The sequence below is a fragment of the Podarcis vaucheri genome, assembly GCF_965113315.1.
Source record: "Podarcis vaucheri genome assembly, chromosome: 7".
NCBI lineage: Eukaryota > Metazoa > Chordata > Lepidosauria > Squamata > Lacertidae > Podarcis > Podarcis vaucheri.
This window is the reverse complement of record NC_138765.1, coordinates 77943973-77967132: the sequence shown is the minus strand read 5'-3', so window position 1 is coordinate 77967132 and position 23160 is coordinate 77943973. Positions and strand designations below refer to the sequence as shown.

Below are 23160 nucleotides of genomic sequence, written 5' to 3'. Positions count from 1 at the left end.
TTAAAAATACAATTTTGTAAAAGGAGTGGATATTGTGTGTGTTGTTTGCTGGTTGATTGCTATTTTTCATCTCCCTGGAAGGGGGATACATTTTGTACAAAAGATCATTGTCTATTTTTGTAAATACAGCAAAAAATAAAAAATAAAAGCCATCTTATAAAGCCTGGAAAAAACACAAGGATGTTTAGCGTTGCTAAAACTCAGGAATGACAAGCCAGGTTTAACTGGTGCATACTTTATTATCATTATAACATGGTTGTACTGCCTCTACGAGCCAAAGAAGAAAACAAAAAACCCCAAACATGTTTGTTTTGCCATGAAATGCACACAGCATTGATTTAATCCCCTCTCCAGTTTCCCAGGTGGAGTTGATTGAGGTTAAGCCCTAAGGGGTTTTGCAAATAATTTTGCTTCAAAGAGAGGCCTGTGTCCTCCTGTTTTCATAAACCTAAGCTCAGCACTCTGATCACACCCAGATGATTTATCCAATCAATGCTTGGAGGCCTGTAAACCTCTCTGATTTAAATTCAAATGTGGTTTTTCTCAGGATCACGCCTGCAGGCTAATCTTCCCTTCCGAAACAAAATGGCAGTAACCATATATCAGGAAGTATATATGTCTATCCATGCATGAAATAAGATTCAGTTGCGTATTTTGAAACAATGTCACCAATACACACACACACACACACACACATCAGGATCCTATGAAGTACAGATGTGGCATCAATGACACCCATGCAGATATGAAAGCCTGTCTCCTGGAGGATATGTTTTCGGGACTTAAGACAACAGGGCAAGCAAGGATCTAGGATGGCTCTGAATCATGCAAAATGTTTAGGCAGATAGGTAGTCATCACACACTATACATTTAACACACTCTTACACCGCTTTTTAACAAGGCATGGCTTCCCCCAAAGTAATCCTGGGAACAGTAGTTTGTTAAGGGTGCCGAGAGTGGTTAGGAAACCCCTTGCAGAGCTATAGTTCCCAGCACCCTTAAACTACAGCTCCAAAGATTCTCTGGGGGAAGGGAGTGGCATAAGGGCAGCATTCAATGAATGGTGAGGATGTGACCCAAACTTGATGGGGATGGGAAGAGGGTGAGGGTCTCCTTCCCACCCCTCACATTAGCCACACAGGGCTAAACCTGCCAGCTAAATCTAAGGCTTTGTCTATCTCTTGATAAGGAGGACTCTGTGTGGCACAAACAGGTGGTTTACCTTTACTTCTCCCAGGGTCCCTCGCTACAAGGATTATCATGCTATGCAGGGAGAAGTATCTGAAACGCAGAAAATTCTACATGATCTCACAAACAGGCCACCAAACAACAACAACAAAATTGAGTACAACCAGAATGAGGTTTTCTTTTTCTCTCCGCCTCTCGCCCTCTCCTGCAGTTTGTGTTCATTTCCATTCCATGCTGACATAATCGGTAATAAACATGAAAGAAATACGGGGCATTCTCCTCATCGCATGGCGAGATTTTCCTGCAACGAGAATATCCCCTCCTCTCCCCTCAAGGATCTGGCCCAGTCATTAGAAGACCTAGAGAGGCTCTCGGCGTGGAAGGAGACTCAGTCTATATTCTGGATATCTTGAAGGAAATGTGGGGAGTAAAGACTACATTTGCGTCCCAACCAATCAGGGTTTTTTTTTTTAACCACTCAGCATGGATTCATGCCTGATCAGCGAGAATCACCCGCAGCTGGTGTCAGCATCCACCACCACTCCCCCCCACAGGGTCATGGGTGTTTCCCCCCAAGATATGATATCCCCCTTCTGGTTGTCATGTTTGCACAAAGTGAGCTCCTGGACGTCGTCGTTGTCCAAGAGGCTGCTCCAGAGGTTGACGTGGCTCATCCAACCAGAAAACGGGTTGGCGAAGATGTCCATCACAGGGTTCTTGTATTTCCCAAGGAGCGCCTTCCCGCCGCTCTGGATCACGTAACCTCTCTGGACGTCCTTGACCGTGCCCTTGGCTCCATTGACCCACAGGTTGACGGTGCCCGAGTCGGAGGCCCAAGTGACGCAGTGGTGGACCCACTCCTCGGACTTGCGGTGCAAGTTGAACTGCACCGAGGTGCCCCCAATGGACACGCCTACGCCCATGCCCACGGTGACCACCAGCTCGTTGTCCCTCTCCGGGGTGGAGTAGAAGAAGACCGTTTGCCGCCCTTCGTTCAAGTTCTGGGCCCAGAAGCAAAGCGTGAAGGTTTTGAGCATCATGGCCTGCAGGGGGCGCACCTCGGCGTAGCTGGCCGTGTTGTCGCGGGAGAAGTAAAGGGCTTGGGTGTGGACCGGGATGTGACCTGGAAGAACCAATCAGAACCTCTCAGGTGTGGGCTGGGTTTGAACGGACACTTGGGACAACCCATCGGAACTGCTCGTTCTGCGATAGGCTGGTCCTCTTCTAGCAGAACCATAACCCACTGCCCTTTGTTTAAGGGGATGTGAGCAGCTGGGTGAATTCAGGATGAATTTGAAAACATTCCTGTCTTAAAATTTACAGCATGCTGTACGTTGAAGGAAAATTATATGAAAATGATGTATCACTGGTATTTAAAGGTAAAGGTAACCCTGCCCGTACGGGCCAGTTTTGACAGACTCTAGGGTTGTGCGCTCATCTCACTTAAGAGGCCGGGAGCCAGCACTGTCCGCGGACACTTCCGGGTCACGTGGCCAGAGTGACGAAGCTGCTCTGGCGAGCCAGCACCAGCACAGCACACGGAATGCCGTTTACCTTCCCACTATAAAGCGGTACCTATTTATCTACTTGCACCTAAGGCTGCTTTTGAACTGCTAGGTGGGCAGGAGCTGGGACCGAATGACAGGAGCTCACCCCGTTGCGGGGATTCGAACCGCCGACCATGCGATCGGCAAGTCCTAGGTGCTGATGATTTACCCACAGCGCCACCCGCGTCCCATTCGCTGGTATTTAACACCTGCTAAATTAGCAAAAGGGGTGCGGGTGGCGCTGTGGTCTAAACCACTGAGCCTCTTGGGCTTGCCGATCAGAAGGTCGGCGGTTCGAATCCCCGCCACGGGGTGAGCTCCTGTTGCTCGGTCCCAGCTCCTGCCAACCTGGCAGTTCAAAAGCACGCCAAAAATGCAAGTAGATAAATAGGTACCACTCCGGCGGGAAGGTAAACAGCGTTTCCGTGCGCTGCTCTGGTTTCGCCAGAAGCGGCTCAGTCATGCTGGCCACATGACCCAGAAAAACTGTCTGTGGACAAACGTCGGCTCCCTCAGCCAGTAAAGCGAGATGAGCGCCGCAACCCCAGAGTCGTCTGCAATTGGACTTAATTGTCAGGGGTCCTTTACCTTTTTAAATTAGCAAAAATGTATAGAACTGCTTCAAATGTATGTTGGAAGGAGAAGGAAGGCACGTTTTACCACATGAGGTGGATGTGCAGGATAACCCAAGCATTCTGGGATATGATATATAATGAGTTGATTTTTTTTTTATTAAAATAATGTTTGTGGAAAAATCAGAAGCTATTCTATTAGGAATTCTAGATGCAGGAATACCAAAGGAGTAGAAAAGACTATTTATGTACGCAACGACAGCAGCGTGGGTACTACTGGCCCAGAGATGGAAAGAAGATAAAGTCCCCACCAGGGATGAATGGCTGATAAAGATGATGGATTACGCCAAAATGGCAAAAGTGACCAGGAAAATCAGAAACCAGGAAGATAGAAACTTTATCAAGGAATGGGAAAATTTTATAAGTTATTTAAGAGAACACTGTAAACAACTAAAAACTTTGGCAGGATTATAGCAACACTTGTGATATATGAAAAACTAAAGTAAAAATAGATTTTTAAGATAAATGGAGAAACTATAAGATGCAGTAGAAAAAGTTTGACAATAGAAACCATGGAGGGGTGGAGGGAAATCTAAGGGTTCAGGGAATCCTATATGCTTATAATTATTAATGTTTAAATTCAAGTGTATATTGTAAAACTGAATTAAATTTTTTTTTTTTTAAGAAAACATTCCTGTCCACCCAGGCATTTAGTAGCTGAGGGATGCAATTCCCGGCGACCCAAAGATCACTGGATAGAAGAATGTTTTTAATCGCAACTGGGGGTTTTTTAAAAGATGTTTTCAATTGTTATCATTTTTAAGTGTTTTAACCTGTTTTAGAATGTGTTTGCTATGGTTTTGTTTCTAAATCTGTTTGGCGCCCTGGCCTCCTTGGAGAGGAAGGTTAGGGCCTAAATCCAATAAATAAGAAGTCTCCTAGCAACTTGCAAAATTTAAGAACAGAAAACGTGCCATAAATAATCAGGGCGTGGGGAGGGGAAGAAGTCTTATTCTCTTACCAGGTTTCCCCATGATAGCCAGAACGTGCTTCTTCATCGCCTGCAGCTGAGTCCGTATTTCATCAAGGCTGGAAGAGACAGTTGACGGGTGACACATTTCTGGAGCGATGGAAGGATAATGATAGTTAGGCTTGATCCTCTTCTTATTTTTATATACAGTCGTACCTTAGTTGTTAGCCGCCCTGAGCCCGGTCTTGGCTGGGGAGGGCAGGGTATAAATAAATTTTTTAATTATTATATGAACAGCTTAGTTCTCAGACTTTTTGGCTCCCAGACGCCGTAAACCCGGAAGTGACTGTTCCGGTTTGCGCACTATTTTTGGAAGCCAAACATCCAACGGGGATCTTCCTGCAGCCAATCGGAAGCCATACTTTGCTTTCCGAAGGTTTTGGAAGTCCAGGACTTCTGGAACAGATTCCGTTCGACTTCCAAGGTACGACTGTCGTCTCAGCAGTGCTTTCTGCATTAACATAAGGCAGGCTTATGCTAGGCTCTTGTGCTAGAGTCTTGCTTGGGTGCTTGCCACTGGAGCACGTGACTGGCCACTGTGAGAACAGGGTGCTGCTATATGAGCCTTTGGCCTGATCCAGCAGGCTCTTCTCATGCTTTTAAGGCCTAGGGTCCTCCACTCCTGTCGCCTGCCTCCCTGCTGGCCTTAAGCTACTCAATTGTACCTTTGGTAACCTTGGCTTGGAAAGACGATTGGACTATCCGGTCATTGAGGGGCTGGACGTGGCGGTAATCGTTCCTCAGGGTATTGTTCTCCCAGTCCAATAAGGCATTCTCCAGCAGCTTAACCTACCAAAAAAGCCAAGCAATATGTTCAAGAAAAACAGGAATCTCCTCCTCCTTGACATTCCACCTCTGTCCTACCTTTGGAAACAGAACTTCAAGGCTCCTTCCTATTCCAAGGCTTGCTGAAGACCCGACCTAGAGCCATTCCTCTTGGGAACAGGAGGTAGACAGGCTGCAACATTTAAGTGTTTGGATTTGATATCCCGCTTTATCACTACCCGAAAGAGTCTCAAAGCGGCTAACATTCTCCTTTCCCTTCCTCCCCCACAACAAACACTCTGTGAGGTGAGTGGGGCTGAGAGACTTCAGAGAAGTGTGACTGGCCCAAGGTCACCCAGCAGCTGCATGTAGAGGAGCGGGGAACTGAACCCGATTCACCAGATTACGAGTCCACCGCTCTTAACCACTAGACCACACTGGCTCCCTGTGTGGTATAGTTTAACATTCTGCTGCAGCATCTTTGCTGGTTCGTCTTTAACATTGCTTGGTTTTGAAGTAGGAGATGGAGCAAGCTGTTTGCTGGGGCTCACTAATCTACTCATATAGAGTAATAAATAATAATTGGGACCCCTTTACCTAAAGGAACATCTTTCCTCATATGAACTTGCCTGGGCCTTGAGATAATCTGAGCCTTGTGCGTTAACTCCAGAGGGTGGAATAGCTCCCTGGGGGATGGTTATCCCAGGAAAGTCCACTCGACTGTTAGAATTCCCGCTCCATGATTGCAGTCATGGGATTTTTGTCTATCACATGACGGTGTATGTTTTGACTCCACAGAGTGGGAAGTGACGGAAACAGGATGTTTGTGTTACTGTGTTCCGTGAAGTGGGACTATTGTCCTTTGTTTTTTCTCTTTGCTGTCTGATGCAAGAGAGAGAGAGAGCCATGTTGCAGTGCTCCGTGTGTGTTTATATGTAAATAAAGTAGATTAGCCAAAATGCTGAGTTGCTGAGGTCTGTTATGCAAGCTGTGAAGACTCTGCAGATCCCTAAGTGTGCCAATGTCTGTTGGCATCAGTTGCTGTGATGTTCGGGCAAAAGAAAGCTTTTGAAGCTCACGAACGATCAACCAGGAGCGAGGGAACATGCCAGTTAGGCATGTGTCTCTGCCAGGGTCCTACTCGAGAGTAGGACGAGCTCCTGACACCAACATCTATTTTGACAGCATTGCCATGCCAGGCAAATACCATACTTTCCCGTTTATAAGACGATGTTTCTTATTAAAAAGTTATGTTAAAAATTTGGGGTCGTCTTATACGCGGATAATGCATAGGGGGGACATGGGATTGGTTGCTGCCGCAAGCCGGAGGTTGTCAGTGGCTATTGGGCGTGTTATTGGTGGTTGCATCAAGGGCTGGTGTTGATTGATCATAGAGCTGGAAGGGATCCTAAGGGTCATCAGGTCCAACCCCCTGAAATGCAAGAATATTTTGCCCAACATGGGGCTCGGACCATGTAGTTTGCTCCATCTCAGTGATAAAATCCCCAGCATCTTTAACCACCTATAATTCCCAAAACTCTTTGGAGGGCACAATGTGGCATAAATGTGCTTTAAATGTATGCTGTTTACATAGCCTACGGTTTTAATATGTTTTATACATTTATATTACTGTATTATAGGTACCCCTGCCCGTACGGGCCAGTCGTGTCCGACTCTAGGGTTGCGTGCTCATCTCGCTCTAGAGGCCGTGAGCTGGCGCCGTCCGAAGACACCTCCGGGTCACGTGGCCAGCGTGACGAAGCTGCAGCTGGCGAGTCAGAGCAGCACACGGAAACGGTGTTTACCTTCCCGCTATAAAGCGGTCCCTATTTATCTACTTGTACTTAAGAGTGCTTTCGAACTGCTAGGTGGGCAGGAGCTGGGACTGAACGATGGGAGCTCACCCGGCCGCAGGGATTTGAACCGCCGACCATACGATCGGCAAGTCCTAGGCACTGAGGTTTACCCACAGCGCCACCGGCGTCCCTAACCTTGCTGTAAATCGCTTCGGGGATTTACCATATTTTTCGCTCCATAAGACACACTTTTTTCCCTCTTAAAAACTAAGGGGAAATGTCTGTGCGTCTTATGGAGCGAATGTGTGATCCCTGGGGCTGAGGGGGGCGGCACCCAGACTTCCCCCGTCAGTGACAGGCTGCCCTTCTCCCTCCTCAGGAAAAGCCCCCAAGAGCCACACACACACACACACTACACGGCTCGTGAAAGGGAGTGCTGAGCAGAGCCTGGGATGCATACAGGCTTTGCTCAGCGCTACCTTTAAATACCGTATTTTTTGCACCATAACACTCACTTTTTTCCTCCTAAAAAGTAAGGGGAAATGTCTGTGCGTGTTATGGAGGGAATGCCTACGGGTGGCATGCCTACGGATTTTCCTCCTCTAAAAACTACGTGCGTGTTATGGTTGGGTGCGTGTTATAGAGCGAAAAATACGGTAATATTTCTTTTCTTGAATTCCCCCTCTAAAAACTAGGTGCGCATTATGGTCGGGTGCGCCTTACAGAGCGAAAAATGCGGTAATTCTGAAAAGCGACTGATAAATTCAACAACAACAAAAAGGAACAGACAGACCAATGCAGACCAGTGCTTTCTTACCTGCGTGTGAGACAGCTTGATGGGTGAATCAAATATAGTCCAAATCACGTTCTCTGTGCAGGGAGGTGTGGTCAGAGAGCCCTGGTATCTATAGAAATTGGCAAGGTTTTCTGGAAGCATGGACAGGAGATCCAGAGTGTTGAGTGTAGTTGACTGCCCTAAAAAAAAAATACACACACACACACACAAACACACACACACACAGCTTAGCAATTTTATGCAATATCCAAAGCAGATCAAATACTGGGTGACTGCTTTCAGCAGCTAGCTAGCACTGCAGCGATATCCCATTGCTCAAAACCAGGGTGGCAAAGAATCGAAATCAACCACCTTCATCTTGCCTGACCAAGAAATACCATGCCAATGTTTAAAGGGAAACATACCTGCATACTTGATTTTGGCCAAGTTGGCTATGAAGTCGCTATAGTAAGTGTTTTCTAGGTTGCCATCCTGCAAGAAAGAAGGGTAGTATTTAACATGGGGCATGTTCAAATGGGAAATGAATGTGGGGAATGTCTATTTTTTTTATGGAACCACTTATATGGGATTTGTATATAAATTTCCCCTTGGCTCTTTTTGACGGCCCATGTAGGACCAGCATGGATAGTTGGCCCTGGTGAATATTTGACGTTTCCCCCCCCCCCTTATGGCTTTGATCTATGTTGTTGTTGTTTAGTCGTTTAGCCGCATCTGACTCTTCGTGACCCCATGGACCAGAGCACGCCAGGCACTCCTGTCTTCCACTGCTTCCCGCAGTTTGGTCAAACTCATGTTGGTAGCTTCAAGAACACTGTCCAACCATCTCATCCTCTGTTGTCCCCTTCTCCTTGTGCCCTCCATCTTTCCCAAAATCAGGGTCTTTTCCAGGGAGTCTTCTCTTCTCATGAGGTGGCCAAAGTGTTGGAGCCTCAGCTTCACGATCTTCACGATCTACAGGCTACCACTAAAACGAGGCTGCATTTTAAGCTGCATTTTAAACTGTATTCTAACATATTTTAATCAACTGTTTTTGTTTGTTTTTTGTTTTGTTTTTTAATGTTTTTACTGTATTTATATTCAGTGTCAGCCACCCTGAGCCCGGACTTGGCCGGGGAGGGCGGGGTATAAATAAAATTATTATTATTAATTATTATTCTTATTACTATTACTACTACTACTACTACTCAGTGGTTATAGCACCGGCTTTGCATGCAGAAGGCCCTAAATTCAATACTCCAGATATGACTGGGAATATCACCTGCCTTAAATCCTGGAGAGCCACTGACAGTCTGAGTGGGCAATATTCAGCTAGATGGATCAACATAGGGCAGCTTTCTATGTTTTCTCTCTCTCTCCACTCATTGATAATATGCTTTACCACAAGCATCCCCAACCTTTGGCCCTCCAGATGTTTTGGACTACAATTCCCATCATCCCTGACCACTGGTCCTGTTAGCTAGGGATCATGGGAGTTGTAGGCCAAAACATCTGGACGGCTGCAGGTTGAGGATACCTGCTTTACTGTTACATTTTGACACAGGGAAAAGCCACAGAGATAACATTCTTTCGCATTTTGCAGTTTCTTTTTGTCTGGCGCCCCCTCGTGGTTTCTCTCTTTTTAAAATCCAAATTGTTTGCAACAGTGTGCAAAAGAAGAAGAAAAACGAACAAACTTTCCGCCAATTCTAGATCTCAACTAACTTTCGGGAATCTGAAACTTTCCCCAAATGCATCTTCAATTTAAATAGATAGATTCAACCTGAATTAGCTACCTACCGCGAAGAGAAAAGCCAGAACTGCCAAGCCATCCGGTTGAACCTTCGCTTGTTCGATGCTTGCATACTTGGCTGAGTTGTAATGGACGATATGCAGCTGGGGAAAGGATAAGGATGGCAGTGGTTAAAAAGCCAGGCAAGGCCATTTGCTGAGAGGTAGAGCACATGCCTTGCACATACACATTTGATCCTAGATTCAGGTAGGTAGCTGTGTTGGTCCGTGTTGGTCTGACGCAGGAGAAATATATTAAAAATATATATATTAAAATATATTAAAATATAAAAATATATTTAAAATGTCCAGTAGCACCTTAGAGACCAACTAAATTTGTTCTTGGTATGAGCTTTTGTGTGCATGCACGAGGTGCTACTGGACATTTTTTAAAATATATATATATTTCTACATTTGATCCTGATGGTCTATGGAGAAATAAAGTTATTCCAAGCCATTCTTCAATCCTATAGTTTGTCTGTGAAACCAGAATCATTATACCTTTGTGTCTCTCTAGTTTGATTTTGTTTTTAAGCAACAATTACAAAAGGGTAGCTGTGTTATTCTCCTGCAGGAAAACCAAAGCTTTTCCCTGCCTCTTTACAGACTGACCAATTTATGATTGCATGAGGTTTCCTGGACAATAATCCACTCTGTTGGATGCCTGATCCATGGCTGGTAGCAATTGTAATCAATGGGGGTCAGAAGGAAAAGAATTGCATAGAAGGTGTGTCTGTGCTAATTGCACTCTTAACAGGCCATTCACACCCACAAAAGGTTGCCCTGATAACACAGACATCTTGGCGTTGGTAAGTGAATTGCATTTGCAGAGCGATTAACAAGCAAAACAAAGCAACCTATTCTGAGTAAAACCAAAGGTGATGGTGCTAAACCTCCTGAAGAATTTTTAATTCAGAGGGTGTTAATTCAGAGGCTGCAGGTCTCCCTTCAATTTATTCCAGTAATAGGAAGTGATGGGAAAACTCTCTGTTCCTGACACTTGAAGAGCAGGCCAGATGAAGACATGTTGAGGCCCTAACATAAGTCAAATTTAAAAGGGCCCATAGCACTTAAAAAAATAATAATAATTATGGCCCCTCACAGAGCTACAATTCTCAAAAAATTACAGCTCCCATAATTATTTGGGGGAAACCATGATTGTTGCATGTGGCAGAAGAGTGCTTTAAATGTATGCATGGGTGTGGCCTTAGATCGCTGGTTTGCGGTCTGCAGCACAACCATAACATTTGGTGATTTTTATTTTTTTTGTATTTGGAGGCCCCTCGTGATCTGAGGCCCTATGCTCTGGCTTACTTACTATGTGCTCAAATCCCACACTGCTAGAGAGTGGCTACCAGTCAGTCGGCAATACCAGGCTCAACTGGAAATAGTCTTGACCTGGTATAAAGTACCTTCTGCTTTTCCTATGGGTTTGTGAGTGCGGGTGTTTGGTTTTTCCCCTTTTTCCTCTGCATGGAGGCAAAGGAAAACAACCCCTTGACATTTTTCCTGAGGAAGCTAAAGACATTACAATGGCAGGATTCGATCTCGTGCCTTCGAACCGAGTGCTCAAACAGGCATGTGTCAGAATAGGCAACCCCCACCCATGACCAGAACACAGCTCAGATAGAGGAAAAGCTTGTCTGCCCATTTTCGCCTCTGGCTATGCCCACTGCCAGCATGTAGCCCTCTAAAAGCTGCCCAGAAGGGTGTCTTTCCAAAGCTAGGAGAGCTTCTGCCAGCTCAGTGTTGTGGTTAAGAGTGTCAGGCTACGACTTGGGAGACCAGGATTCAAGTCTTGGCTCAGACTTAAAGCCCACTGGAGAACCTAGCGCACCACCTTGAAGAAGAAGAAGAAGAGTTTGGATTTGATATCCCGCCTTTCACTCCCTTTAAGGAGTCTCAAAGTGGCTAACATTCTCCTTTCCCTTCCTCCCCCACAACAAACACTCTGTGAGGTGTGTGAGGCTGAGAGACTTCAGAGAAGTGTGACTGGCCCAAGGTCACCCAGCAGCTGCATGTGGAGGAGCAGAGACGCGAACCCAGTTCACCAGATTATGAGTCTACCACTCTTAACCACTACACCACACTTGAGCTCCCTGAAAGGAAAGCTGGGATATAAAGGGGTGGTAATAACCAAACAAAGGGACGCGGGTGGCGCTGTGGGTTAAAGCCTCAGCGCCTAGGGCTTGCCGATCGAAAGGTCGGCAGTTCGAATCCCCGCGGCGGGGTGCGCTCCCGTCGTTCGGTCCCAGCGCCTGCCAACCTAGCAGTTCGAAAGCACCCCCGGGTGCAAGTAGATAAATAGGTACCGCTTACCAGCGGGAAGGTAAACGGCGTTCCGTGTGCTGCGCTGGCTCGCCAGATGCAGCTTTGTCACGCTGGCCACGTGACCCGGAAGTGTCTTCGGACAGCGCTGGCCCCCGGCCAATAGATGTGAGATGGGCGCACAAACCCCAGAGTCTGTCAAGACTGGCCCGCTCGGGCAGGGGTACCTTTACCTTTACCTTTAATAACCAAACAAGCAATTAAATGTACCTCGGCAATGTACCTCATCCCATCCACTGTGTGTTCCGAGCCACTGGTCTCAAGATCCATTCCTCCCCAATGGAAATGGAACTGGACAGCCGTGAAGGTCCCAGGTAGCCCTTTGGTGATGGTCATGGTTGAAGGAAGGTCTATCTGGACTGGGAGGCAGAGTGAAAGCAGGAAGTGAGGTCAGGTGGAAAACAACTCTGTTACAGCAAGGCTGTAATAACCACATGGGTATTGATTGATTGATTGATTGATTGATTGTTCCACTGTTTGATTTTGTTCCTCGTTCACAACGTTCAAGAGCAATGTAAGTGGTACCTCGGGTTAAGTACTTCATTTGTTCCGGAGGTCTGCTCTTAACCTGAAACTGTTCTTAACCTGAAGCACCACTTTAGCTAATGGGGCCTCCTACTGCCGCTGCGCCGCCAGAGCACGATTTCTGTTCTCATCCTGAAGCAAAGTTCTTAACCTGAAGCACTATTTCTGGGTTAGCAGAGTCTGTAACCTGAAGCGTATGTAACCTGAAGCATATGTAACCTGAGGTACCACTGTAAAATAATGTTGCAGTGTTAACCCTTGGTAACTTTTCTTTTCCTTTTAAAAAGTTGCACTTGTGAAGGTGCCCTTGCTGGCCAGTTCTCCCCAGAACTGTTAGAATGTTTGTGAATGTTCCATGCCATCACAGCTGCTCAGGCAATGGCAAAAGCAGAAGGAGTGAGAGCCAGAAAACAGCCTGCTTTGAGCCTCTTAGATTTTAAAACATGCCTCCTTGATGAATCCAAGATACACTGGTATTTAAAAAAAACACACACACACAACAACCACCACCTAGGAGTAATAATTTTCCTTTCTGGTTTTGAGGCTGCATTTGCATGTCTGTAATACAGGATAGAAACAGGTTTGGAAACATCATCCTCAGTTTTTAGATGCCAGCCTAAGGAATTTTCATTTACCCAGGCTTTTAGTGGTTAAGGTGGCTCATCTTTTAGCTTCTCTTTCTTATTTTAGGAATTTTATAATGTATACCCTTTTACATTTGGCTTTTGATTTGCTTGTATCTTATTTTTTAATTCAGCTGCTTTGGGACATTTCTTTTTCTTACTTATTTATCTCATAAAATTTATATACTGTAAAAAGCAACTTCAACAGGGTTAACAAAAAGAATAAAACAGTCAAATGATCAGCAAATAAAACAGTCAAAAGCAACTATTTAAAACATTTCAAAAAGAATTAAAACAAACAACGAGCTGAAAACATGATTAAGACACCTGTGAATGTTCTACATTTCTGGGCAGGCTTCTCTAAAAAAAAATATATGTTCAGCAGGCAATTAAAAGAGCACAGTGAAAGTGCCTGCCTGATATCATGAGGCAGGGAGTTCCAAAGTGTAAGTGCTGTGACACTAAAAGATCAATTTCTCATAAATGTGGAATGAATATTCTGTGGCACCTGGAGCAGTGCCATTTCTGTAGATGGAAGATGCCGAGAGTGCATACATGGGGTTAGGCAATATCTCACAGGTAAACTGGTCCCAAACAACTAACAAATGCAATTATTGTTATTTAGAACAATATTAACTTGGTCGTTACTTTAGGAGCCATAGATCTAATCCAGAATGAAGGACAGAAAGAGGGGGGGGGGAGAGAAAGCAGGAAACAATGGACTCTTCCTCCTCTCTATAAAATCCCCTGCCAAACTGTGAATAGAACATTTCATTCCTTTGCAAGGAACATGAGCGGATCTGATTCCCAACCTGCTTTGGAATTCAGAAGGAGATGAATGCTTTTGTTCAGGAGCTCTCCCAAGGGCAAGCCAACCGAAAACATGTTTCTTTCTGCAGATTATACCCTTTGTGAGGGATGGGATCAAAACAAAAACCGAAGTTAAAATAAAAAATACACCCACAAACACAGCCTGCAGCAAGTGCCATAATGATATACAAACCAAAAAAAAATGGTTTAATTGTGTAATCATGCATTGAACCGTGGTTTCATAATTGGGGTTGTTCCCTGTTTACTTTTTCTGAGCAGCCTGGTCAACATGGGGAGGGGAACGTGGGGGTGGGGGGAAGCAAAACAGAATTGCAAAGAAGGTCATTGGGACAAACTGGGAGGAAGGTCCACTGACAACCAGGACCGCGTTTTTGTTTTGGTTTTTTTACACCCCAGCAAATACACTTTGGAAAGAGCAAACTTGACTTCTTTTTGTGGTTAGGAATGCAAACAAACGAATAAGGGAAGACTGCACAGCCTCCCTCCACTGTCAGAGGCAGGTGTCTCTGTGTACCAGCGGCTGGCAAAGAACAATTTTGGCCTGGCTGGCTCTGTCAGAACAGGATGCTGGACTAGATGAGCCTTTGACCTGACCCAGCAGGGCTCTTCTGATGTTCTAAGTCAGGGGTCAGGTCAGCAACCTTTTTCAGCAGGGGGCTGGTCCACTGTCCCTCAGACCTTGTGGGGGGCCAGACGATATTTTGAAAAAAAATAATACAGTGGTGCCTCGCAAGACAAAAAGAATCCGTTCTGTGATTCTCTTCATCTAGCGGGTTTTTTTTCGTCTTGTGAAGCAAGCCCATTGACGGATTAGCGGATTAGCGCTATTAGCGGCTTTTAGCGGCTTATCGTCTTATCGTATCAGCTGATAAGCGGCTTAGCGGCTTAGAAAAAGGGGGGGAAGGGGAAAAAACCCGCAGGAACTCGCAAGACATTATCGTCTTGCGAAGCAAGCCCATAGGAAATTTGTTTTGCGAAGCACCTCCAAAACGGAAAACTCTTTCGTCTAGCGGGTTTTCCGTCTTGCGAGGCATTCGTCTTGCGGGGCACCACTGTAAACGAATTCCTATGCCCCACAAATAACCCAGAGATGGATTTTAAATAAAGCACACATTCTACTCATGTAAAAACACCAGGCAGGCCCCACAAATAACCCAGAGATGCATTTTAAATAAAAGGACACATTCTACTCATGTAAAAACGTGCTGATTCCCGGACCGTTTGTGGGCTGGATTTTGAAGGTGACTGGGTCAGATCTGGCCCCCAGGCCTTAGTTTGCCTACCCATGTTCTAATCTAAGTAATCTTGCTCTCCTTCAATAGTTTAAGAGGGGGATTGGATGAATTCATAGGGCATAAGGCTCTCAACAGCTGCTAGTCATGATGGCAATGTTCTATCTCCTCTGTTGCAGGAAGTAATACCAGTTCCTGGGACTCAAAAGTGCCCAGGAACAGCATCTTAAAAAGCAGAGACATCACCTTGCCGACAAAGGTCTGAATAGTTAAAGGTATGGTTTTCCCCAGTAGTGATGTATGGAAGTGAGAGCTGGACCATAAAGAAGACAGATCGCCAAATAATTGGTGCTTTTGAATTATGGTGCTGGAGGAGACTCTTGAGAGTCCCATGGACTGCAAGAAGATCAAACGTATCCATTCTGAAGGAAATCAGCCCTGAGTGCTCACTGGAAGGACAGATCCTGAAGCTGAGGCTCCAATACTTTGGCCACCTCATGAGAAGAGAAGACTTCCTGGAAAAGGTTGAGGGCGCAAGGAGAAGGGGACGACAGAAGACAAGATGGTTGGACAGTGTTATCAAAGCTACGAACATGAGTTTGACCAAACTGCGGGAGGCAGTGGAAGACAGGCATGCCTGGCATGCTCTGGTCCATGGGGTCATGAAGAAAGAGTCGGACACGACTAAACGACTATACAACAACAAAGCCTAGAAGGATGGCAGGGAGATTGCATGAGAAGCAGTGCCTTCATTCCCCCTGTAGGTGCACAGAGAGTGAAGGATAAATACCCCAAAAAATAAACTGAAGGGGTTTGGACTGGATGACGCATTGGGTTCCTACCAACTCAGCAGTTCTATGGTTCTGTGACTGAGGGGCTGTTCTTCTGTTCTTCCTCCATGCTGAAGGAAATTGCCAGGGTTTTGCCAAAGCCCTGGGCAGCCAATGCGCTCCTAACAAAAATTGGTTCAGGCTGACCAACAACAATGGTGCTGTTAATGAGCCTGGATGCAAAATACAGAGCACTTAAAGAGACGGAAGGGGTCTCAACAAAAACAGCAGTTCACCAAAAAGCAACTAATGTTCAGAGAGCAAAGGCTGATAATGCCGCTGTGCTGAAACCCCCTAATGAGAGGCTGGTCATACACCGCCGTGTATAATAAGCAGGCAGCCTCAACAATGATCTCTTGGGGCAATACAATTAGAGATTCCTTTCCCTGGAGACAGTTTGTCTCAATGCTCCACTGCTCTCCCCACCCCCCAAATCTGTCAGCCATCCATGGTTTCTTGTTTTTGCTTCTGATTGCATTCCTGCCTCACCTTTCTCTTCAAGGAGCACATGGCCCTCGCCTCCTCCCCATTTCATCCACACAACAACCCTGTGTGGTAGGTTAGGCTGGGAGTCAATGACTTACTCAAGTTTCATGACAGAGTGGAGATTTGAACCCTGGTCTCCCAGGTCCCAGTCTGACACCCTAAGCACTACACCACAGGGATATATGGAGAATTGGAGCATGATACTACTTTAAATAGCTGTGGCTTCCCTCAAAGAACCCTGGGAACTGTAGTTTGCTAAGGGCTCCTGAGACCCCCTATTCCCCTCACAGAGCAACAGTTCCCAGAGTGGTTTAACAAAGGTCCCCCTCTTCCCAGGGAACTCTGGGAATTGTCACTCTGAGAGGTCAGTAGGGGTCCTCTCCTCCTAACAGCATCCTTAGCAAGCTAGAACTCCCAGAATTATTGGTATCACAGTGCTTTAAAGGGATGGTATGAATGTTGCCTAACTTAAAGGTAAAGGTAAAGTACAGTGGTACCTCTGGTTACATACTTAATTCGTTCCAGAGGTCCGTTCTTAACCTGAAACTGTTCTTAACCTGAAGCACCACTTTAGCTGATGGGGCCTCCCGCTGCTGCCGCGCCGCTGGAGCACAATTTCTGTTCTCATCTTGAAGCAAAGTTCTTAACCCGAGGTACTATTTCTGGGTTAGCGGAGTCTGTAACCTGAAGCATATGTAACCTGAAGCATATGTAACCCGAGGTACCACTGTAAAAGTATCCCTGACCGTTAAGTCCAGTCACGGACAACTCTGGGGTTGCGGCGCTCATCTCACTCTATAGGCCGAAGGAGCCGGCGTTTGTCCGCAGACAGCTTCTGGGTCATGTGGCCAGCATGACTAAGCCGCTTCTGGCAAACCAGAGCAGCACACGGAAACACCATACCCACGATTCTTTGGAAGAAACCATGTGCTTTAATTGTATGGTGGCTATGCAGTCTTGGTAGCTATTGCCCACAGCTAAGTAAGAACCTCCAGGCTTTTAGGAGTAGTATGCTGCTAACCACTACAATGGCCATTTGAAGGAATAACCCCAAAGGAATAAACTACAATTCCCATGATTCCCAAGCATCTCCAGGTAGCACTAGGAATGTCCCCTGTGTGAGACATGAAGAGCTGCTGCCAGTCAGTGTAGACAACACTGAGCAAGATTGACCAATGGTCTGACATGGGATAAAGCAGCTTCCGTGTTCCTACATTCCCCCTGCTTTTCAAATTCACATTATACCGATATAAAAAAACTCACACACACAGCTGCTCGTCATGTTATGCTCTGTCAGAAATAAATTCTAGAAATATCCCCATAGTGCACGGGAAGGATTAGCCAGCATATAACTTTGGAAGCTGTTCTTTTGTCCTTTTATTTTTTAATGTCTCATGAACAAATGCAAACAACTCCTACATTCTCGATTGTGTACATGGTGCTGACTGGATCGCCCGCCTCTAGTTTGAGAAAATCAGCACAAAATTAGCAGAATAGATTTAAAAAAAAAGAAAAGAAAAAGAAAGAGATGACAAAGCAAGAAGCTGAAATAAACGAGATCAGGAGAGGCAGCTCGTTCAATTAAAAAAAGAAGCTTTTGTGAATGACAGTCAGCTGAAAATGTAAAAAAACAACAACTCTGACTTGAACCATCACTAGGTATCTGAAAGACATTGCAGGGTTGATGTTATGTATCACACCAAAATTCACACCATGCTTAAAACAGGGGCTGTTTGGCACTTATATCCGGCTTCTAACCTTGGTTGCAAACGGATTTAAAGCCCTGCTTTCAAATGGGTTTAAAGCTAGCTTTGGTTTCAGATTAGTTTCAAGCTAACCCTGGTTTTAAATGGGATTAAAGATAACCATGGTTTCAAGGGTCATCTGGTTTTCAAATGGGTTTGAAGCTAACCATGGTTACCTTAAATTTGGGGAAACCAGCTACACCATGGTTCATGCTGATTAGGGAAGGGAGAGTAGCATTTGCATGGCAGAGGAGAGGAGAAAGAGGCTGAGGGAGGCTACAAGCTTCCAGAGTTCTCCTGATCTCATAACCATGGTTAAGACAGAGATTGGGAAATGCTATGTTTTCATGGTCTTAGGCAAGCTACAACCCCACAGTAGTAATACAAAGGATAATGATTTTCAGTTACTTTACAGTCTCATAATTGGAAAAGAATAAGAACTGTTGAAATGCATTGTTATTATCAGCCGACGGGCTGATTTAGCAGCCTAAAGGGCTTGCTTATCTAGAAAATAACCCTTGTCTTGAATTGTTATTCTGCATTTGGGAAGTGAATCGGGACTTGACATGGCAGGTAAACACATTCCCAGGAACACAGGGAGCTGCCTTATACCAAGTCAGACACTTGCTCCATCTAGCTCAGTATGGTCTACACTGACTGGCAGCAGCAGGCCAGGGTTTCAGGCAGGGGACATTCCCAGCTGTACCTGGAGTTGCCATTGGGGATTGAACCTGGGACATCTTGGATGCTCATCCACGGAGCCATGGTCCTCCCTTCCCCACAGCCATTCAGCAGATTCACCACCTTTTTTACCTGTTGCTCATATTCACCTGAATGCCCGTTGTTAGTCATGGTGAAGGTTCCTTGCAGGGGCCCAGCATAGCCGTGGAGCTCCAGCGGTTCCAGTTCTGGAGAGTATTGGACAGACCTCTTCCGAATATCAATGGGGGACTGACGCTTCCCGAGGCAGTCTGGGAAGTGATTTCCCCAATGGACTTCATCCAGTTCCCCTTCAGAAGCAAAGTCAGAGAGGAGGGAAGAGAAAGAGGAGAAGCTGTCAGGCTGAGCTTGCAATGAAGAAATTGTCTTAGGTAGAAGTTCTGAGGCACACAGCCCTAGGCAGCCTGAGACAAGGATATCTGAACTATCATGTCTCTCCTCTTATATACCCAATTGATCACTCACACTCTACAAGAGAGGGCCACCTGCAGGAGGTCCATATGATACAGGAATAGGGCCTTCTGTGTGGTGGCTCCAGCCTTTTGGAATTCCCTCCTGTTAAATATTAGGCTGAAAGTACACCATACAGTGGTACCTCAGGTTAAGAACTTAATTTGTTTCGGAGGTCTGTTCTTAACCTAAAACTGTTCTTAACCTGAAGCACCACTTTAGCTAATGGGGCCTCCCGCTGCTGCCGTGCCGCTGGAGCACGATTTCTGTTCTCATCCTGGAGCAAAGTTCTTAACCCGAGGTAATATTTCTGGGTTTGCAGAGTCTGTAACCTGAAGCGTATGTAACCTGAAGCGTATGTAACCTGAGGTACGACTGTATATTTAAAGCACATGGCTTCCCCCTTCAAAAACAACAACATGGGAACTGTAGTTTGTCAAGGGTTCTGGGAATTGTAGCTCTGTGACAAGTAAACTACAGTTCCCGGTAATTTGGGGGGGGGGGAGCCATGTGGTTTAAATGTGCTTTAAATCTATGGTGTGAAGCAATGCTTTATGTGCTAAATGCTTCCCTAAGAAGTTGTGTTCTTATGCTCTGACCACTCAGACACATCCAAGTGAATCTCCTCTTGCTGCCTGCAACTTTCTCGGGGTGCTATTCCCTGAAGTTGGTGTATAAACACTCTAAAGACGTTGATGCTGCTGTGGTTTAATTAATAAAATACATTCCATGACATCACAGCAAGTCAGGGCAGGGCAGCCAACCGCAGCTTGAAAACAACAGCCTGTTTAGGTAGTGTGGTGGGGCTTGCCTGTAAAAGCTCCAATATTCTTTTAATGTCCAAATCTTTAAAGCAACTCATGCAAATAGACAAGGCTCTTTCCTTTCCTTTCCTCTCTCTCTCTCTCCCTATGTCTCTCTTATCAGTATATTTAGCTCTTACGGCCTGGTAGGGGCCTCAAGGTTGCCTCTCAAACCTCCCTGCTTTGTTTGCAATCGATATGGAAACCTTTCCTCTCATCTTTGTCAGTTCTCTTGTTGGCGGTCAGAGGCATTGATCCGTTCCGCCACACTCACCGCTTTCCAAAGGAAAGTGCGGCAGAGACAAGGCAAAAACAGACGCGTTGGCCTTTTTGCAGCAGCCTCCGAAAGAATGGCTAATGGAGAAGGATGGTGGAGGCTGTAGTCCAGCAATATGGGGGACGGGGAGACACAGCTTCCCCATGCCTGGACTCAAGGCTCCTGGGAGCACCTTCCAGAAAGGAAGCTCCCTGCTGTGTCTCTGCATGAGTGGCTGTTCTGGCTGCTATTAAGACTGTTCAAAACAGGGATAGGAACCTGCGGCTTTCCAGATGACGTTCGACTGCAACTCCCCTCAACACCTAGCCCCCTGGGCCAAACGTCAGGATGATGGGAGTTGTAGTCTGAAACATCTGGAGGGCACCAGAATGGTTATCCCTGAGTTGAGAGTCACAGTGAAGAGAGCTCCAGTTAGTGCCCAGGTCAGCCATAATGCTTTCTAGTTGAGCCTGAGCCAACTGCTCATTCCAATCCTAGATCGATTTGGTCGTATGAATGGAGGACTGGAGTCTGGAGCTGAGCAGTTAGAGAATCTGCTTTGCCTGCATCTCCAGGAAGGGAAGGGAAAGATCCCTGTGCGCAGTCTTGCAGCATTACTGCCAGTCTGTGTAAGTGTTACTGAGCTTGGTGGACCAGTGGTCTGGTCTGACTCCACTTCCTCTGTTCCTTTTTTGTGGGGAGCAGCCTGTAATCCAGGGATAGATTCTCCCTACGGTTTTCTGACAATATATCTGCATGGCTGATACAGTCATACCTCGAGTTGAATGTGCTTCGGGTTGAGCGTGTTCGAGTTGCACTCCGCGGCAACCCGGAAGTAACGGAGCGCATTACTTCCGGGTTTCGCCACTCGCACTTGCGCAGACGCTCAAAATGATGTCACGCGCATGCGAGAAAGCGGCACAATGCGACCCACGCACGCGCAGACACGCTGTCACATCTTTCGTTCTGTTCAGGATGCAAACGGGGCTCCGGAACGGATCCTGTTCGCATCCCAAGGTACCACTGTAATTGCTTATACAGTATATATATATATATATATAGAGAGAGAGAGAGAGAGATTATGTACATAGCTAGGGCTGCCATACATCTGGAATTTCCAGGACATATCCGGGATTCATCCGTCGGAAATAGAGTCTGGGTGGAATTTATGAAAATCTGTAAACATGCCCAAGAAAACCCAGGTGTATGGCAACCCATGTCATAAGCAGTGTTAGAAACTGAGATATGAAAGCTAAGAGCCAAATGGCATCTTAAACCTAGGTTCTGGGCGCAACAACGGAATGTCTAGGCACACTTTTTAAAATAACAATACAAAGCTGGAAATGAATGAACTGCAGCTAAAAGATTGTGTTCATTGTTCACATGGTCTAGTCCTCCCCCTGCCCACCCCCCTAATATTCTTAAGAGAGTCTGTTCTTCAGTCTTCAGAGAGTAGCTGGAAGTGGGGAGGCAGAAAAAGGTCCTCCTTTCCTTCCACTCTGCGGTTTTAATCTGCAGGCGCAGCACTGCGGCCAGAGCTCAGAAAATGCTCATGCCAATGAAATTCCCTGTCGCAAAATTGCCCTAGAACAATGGGAGTTTTGAACAATGGTCGGAAGTGGTGTTTTTGCGGCAAATTTCCTTTAAAAATAGTTCGAAAAAACTCAACAACTCTTGTGCCCGGATTCTCACTTTTTGAAATATGGCAACCCTAACATAGCATAAGAGGTGTTAAGTTCTTGCTTCGTTGTATTAAGGGGGTTGCACTACCCTTCCCCACAAACAATAAATATTTTTCTGCAGGAATGGAATTTTCCTTTACCCAGAACAACATTAAAAACAACAACAACAACTTGTATATCTCCCACTGTAATGGTACAACCCACACAACCACCTCAATTTCTATTTAGTCCTTTGATACCCTATGTTTCCCCCAGGGAACTTAAAAATAAATAAATCCTCGCAACAACTCTGTGAGTCAAGCTAGCTGAGATGTTGTAAATTTCTCCAAGTCACCACTTCAGAGCTCAAAAGGAGGATTTGAATCTGCCACTATGTGCACACTATAAAGCACATTTCCACCAAAGAACTCTGGGATATGTAGTTTGTTGTGAGAGCTAACAACAACAATTCTGTGAGGAATAAACTACAGTTCCCGGGATTCTTGGGGGAGAGGAAATGTGCTTTAAATATATGCTTGCATTTCCCCAATCTCTCGCCTGACGCACTAGCCACTATGCCACACTGCCTTTCAACCCCATCATTCCGTCACATGCGCAGACTTGGCATTATTTTTAAGCCTACATGCGTAGGGCTACAGGGCTTGATGCTGCAATCCTGATCCTATTTGCTCGGAAGGAAATCTTGCTGGAAGCCAATTGGATTTATGTCTGAGCAAATATGCCTAGCTTAGAGCTCAGTTTCAATCTAAGCCTTTCTTTTCAACCGGGGTGTCAACCCTGCAGGTTTCCATCAACAGAAGGGAGACTGTTAAACACAGCGCCTACCCCCCTTCTCCTCGCACCCCATCCCAATCCTGTCTCCTTATTACCTTTGTAGGTCCAGTGCAGGACATGAGAAGAGCTCAGATGCAAAAAGAACAGGGGGAACACCCAGCTGCTAGTCCTCATGGCTCTCCCAAGTCTGAAAGCCGGTGCCAGCGAGGAACCAGCCCGTCTTCTTCTCTTATTTATTCTGGAAAGAGTAAATAACAATTTACTTTAAAGCCAGCCTTTTCCCCCTCCCGCCCCACCTTTCCCTGCTCCCTGCCAAAACAATAACAGATATCATCAACCTGCTGGGGTATTCCCTCCCCCAAGCTTACATCTCTTAATGATATCTTATTGACCCACCTGGGAGAAGAGCTGCCA

The 23160-nt window shown here is 45.9% G+C and overlaps 1 protein-coding gene across 1 annotated transcript; it reads right to left on the bottom strand.

Annotated features, from left to right (window-relative positions):
• Positions 1-219: 219 nt before the first annotated feature.
• Positions 220-23160, bottom strand: CA6 (carbonic anhydrase 6). Its single transcript, XM_082230170.1, has 10 exons — positions 23143-23160; positions 22842-22984; positions 18892-19071; positions 12000-12148; positions 9471-9566; positions 8099-8165; positions 7716-7873; positions 5003-5126; positions 4329-4427; positions 220-2311 (listed from the first exon to the last, which is right to left on the bottom strand). The coding sequence occupies exons 2-10, from the start codon at positions 22918-22920 to the stop codon at positions 1698-1700; spliced, it is 1566 nt and encodes a 521-aa protein (XP_082086296.1). The 5' UTR covers positions 22921-22984; positions 23143-23160; the 3' UTR covers positions 220-1697.